Source organism: Ammodytes marinus (genome assembly GCF_949987685.1).
Source record: "Ammodytes marinus genome assembly, chromosome: 8".
Classification (NCBI taxonomy): domain Eukaryota; kingdom Metazoa; phylum Chordata; class Actinopteri; order Uranoscopiformes; family Ammodytidae; genus Ammodytes; species Ammodytes marinus.
Window position 1 is genome coordinate 2,994,404 of NC_137212.1, and position 3,592 is coordinate 2,997,995.

Consider the following 3,592-nt stretch of genomic DNA (forward strand, 5'->3'; position numbering starts at 1 on the left):
AAATCTGCTAATATCACCTCACGATCCGCTACCTGTTCTTTGTGTGTGCGCTGAGGAAAGAATCTGGTGTTAATACACAGCCTAGGCTTTGTAAACAGGTATGTAGACAAATGCCGCTTTTCCACCGCGTGGTATCAGCTCAAATCGACTCGACTTTTTGGCTTTTCCACTACAAAAAGATGTAACCTGATCCCTGGTAGCGGCTGCTGTTTTGGTATCGCCTAGGTTCCAAGCGAGCTGAGCCGATGCTAAAAGGTGACGTTGGCAGACTGCCGGCCACTGATTGGCCAGAGACTACCGGCTTCATTCAGCTGTTTATTCTCCCAAACTCTCCGGGACTTTGAGTGTATGTTGTCTCGCCTGGTGCAGCCTTCTCTGGCTCTCCTTCATTTGATTTGAATCACAGATCCGAAAAAACTTAATAAAATGAAAGAGTTGAGTCGAGTAGAGCTCCATGTGCGGTGGAAAAGCGCCAAAAGGGGACCCACTGTGGCTATAGCAACACGCCCGTATAACCATAGAAACAGAATCCTTTACGGTGAAGTGAAGGTAATGTTCCGTCTCACCTTGTTCTTGGTGAAACCTCCTGATGCTCCGTCCTCGGCAGCCATCTTGTCCCTGTTCTCCAACTGAAAAGATTCAAACCACATTTAAAGGAGAAGTAAGTGATATTGTTGTGTTAATGTATCAGTTAAATCTCTCTATATTCATACAGCAATCACTAAAACAGCTCATAACACAGGTCTCCCAGTCATAACACAGGTCTCCCAGTCATTCAGCTTTGCAGTAATTGCCAGATTACATTTTCCAGTATCCCACTCGAGGAGACAGAGCGTTATAAAGAGGCGGGTCTCTTTAAAGACGTGAAAACAGAGGAAAATATTCTCCGGTACGTTGATGATAAACACAGGAGAATTCCTCTATTAATATTGAAAACCTTTCAATGCTGTTCCTACTGTTTCCAGTTAAAGGTCATTACATTTTGATGAAAGATAGATACAAGCACAACGGAGTAGTATGGCCATGTTGAAAAAAATACCAGAATAAAGTAGTAATTAGCCTACTTTTTTCACAAAACAGGAAATGCTTAATTTTTTCAGCATTGTGTTGTAGGTTACAAGGTAATATGTTTTACCGAATTGTTTTTCACTCTCGTAAAAATGCGACTTTGTGATTTCATTTAATTTGTCCACGACTTGTCCCTAATACTCTGTCTTACTCTGTTTAAAGGTGCTACGAGGAACTTTTAAATATTTCTGAAACAGTCTAATTTTTCCTCTGATGATCATAAATTACATGTAACAGCAAACGAGACCATCAGTGCAAATAATGCTGTTTTCATATAGTTTTTCTTAATGCCCATGTCATGGGTCATACGCTCACCCAGGAACAACAGCTGGCGTAGTAAAAACACTACCGCTTTTACCCAAAGGGGGCGCAAGAATTAACACACACTGAAAGTTCCTCGGAGCACCTTTAAATGAGTGAATTGTGACATTGATTTTATATATTATTTTGCTGTCTGTTTGATACTCCACCTCTTGTTCCATGAGCTTGACGAACTCGGCCTGTTTGGAGTGTCCTATCACCTCATCCTTGGTCTCCAGACCTTTCTCCACTCGGGCTTTATACTCCTGGGGTTTAGCGCTGAAAACAAAACCACACACAACCAATCTAATGATGAATAATAATCATCATCATCATCATCATCAACCTTTATTTAAACAGGCAAAAATTGCGAAGAAACAGTGGTTGCGTTCCGAATCGCATATTTTCTACTATATAGTATGTAGAAAGAAGATTTAGGATGTCCCGATTCCTGTGGCCAGATTTAGGATGGTTAGAAGTACCCGGATGTCCTACTTCATGCGGCCAAGATTGTTAGTGTTGAAAAGTGCATCCTATTTGGGCAATTCTGACCCACAATCCAGTGCGCACGTGAAGTGACGTAACATCGACGAAGCCTCCATATGAAAACAAACGGGGATGCGACGGATATAAAAGCAAGAGACAAGATCAAGGCGCAATGTTATGATGAAATAAGAGAGTAAAGTATGTCCCAATAGTATGCCTACTGCATCCTAACTAGATTCTTTTTATCGTCGGATGTAGTATGTAGAATAGAAAAAAGAAAGAGTATGCGATTCGGAACGCAACCAATGTCTTATTTAAGCAATGGCCTGGTAGGAGGTGAATGACCTCCTGGGGGGAAAGGGGAGAGGGAGAGAACAAGACAACACTGAACTATAGCCAGTAACATCACACATAGACAACAATAACATATTCAACAACATAATCCTATTTCCATTCTGTTATACGTTATAAATGTACAGTTTTTTGTAAATTCATATAAGCCGAATGCATCAATAGCTCATAATAAACTAGATTATACTTGTTACGATTTTAAAATCATGTTTACAATTGTCAGACAGCATAATTATTTTCAAATTGTGAACCAAAAGACTCTAGGCTACATTTGACATTTCTGACTAATTGACACACACACGCGCGCACACACACACACACACACACACACACACTACACACACACCCTACACACACACACACACACACACACACACACACACACACACACACACACACACACACACACACACACACACACACACACACACACACACACACACACACACACAATTCACACACACACACACACACACACACGTTAAAATTGTGTAAGTAAACAATTTTAATTTAAGCCGAATACATCCTTATCTTATCATAAACTGGGTTAGATGTTCTTCGATGGTTTAGATTATTGTTTACACTAGTCAAAAAGCAAATGTACTATTAAATCACCGTGTGACATTTTTGAAACACTGACATAACTGACACGGGCTAATAACAGGAGAATACATGTTTAAATGTAGTACAACTAGACAATTTACTCTAAGCCGAATACATCAGTGTCTCATTATAAACTATATGAGACACTTTGCGATGGTTTAAATGGTGTATACATTAGTCCAAAAGCTCAATAACATTTTCAATCGTCGATTTGTCTAACGGGATCTCGTTTCGAACTCTCACTGACCTGCGAAGTTTCTGGATCTTGTCGCGGTATTTGTCGTAGTACGGGTTTTCCTCCACCTCTGGTTCCTTCCTCCGGACCGCGAAGGCCCTGAAATGCGCTGGTACCAAGCCGGGGATGAGCGTCCGAATGCCGGTGGCTCTGACCGCTAACATCCCCCTGTACGAGAAAGACATCTGAACCAGAGCGGCCGCCATCTTTCCATCACCCCTGTCCACCATCTAAAGCGGTCCGGCGGAGAGGAGATTTCATGCAAACTTTGGTTCCGACCAGAGAAAAAAATAAATGTTTTTATTATGTGATTAATATCTACAGTAGCTATAATTCATTTAGCTCTTTATTTGATTTAAACCATTTTTAAAATAATGACAACAATCATAATTATGCTGTTATTATGTAAAAGTAAATATCCCGCATTTATTTTTTACATAAAGCAAAAGGTCATGATGAATGTTTTCAATGAATGAATATTGACGTACTGTTATGTTGTGAACACTGGGGGGCGCTACATATCTTTGTATGTCTTTACATGAAGCGTAG

General features: G+C 40.4%; 1 protein-coding gene across 1 annotated transcript in view; it reads right to left on the reverse strand.

Moving 5' to 3' along the window:
- Window positions 1-3,273, reverse strand: part of atpaf1 (ATP synthase mitochondrial F1 complex assembly factor 1) — a gene marked incomplete at its 5' end in the record, with an annotated part of 8,883 nt that extends 5,610 nt beyond the window's left edge. The window contains 3 exons of the mRNA XM_080032986.1: window positions 567-629; window positions 1,539-1,647; window positions 3,056-3,273. Of these exons, the coding sequence (XP_079889112.1) occupies window positions 567-629; window positions 1,539-1,647; window positions 3,056-3,273 (390 nt within the window). The remainder of the gene's footprint in view (window positions 1-566; window positions 630-1,538; window positions 1,648-3,055) is intronic.
- Window positions 3,274-3,592: the final 319 nt, after the last annotated feature.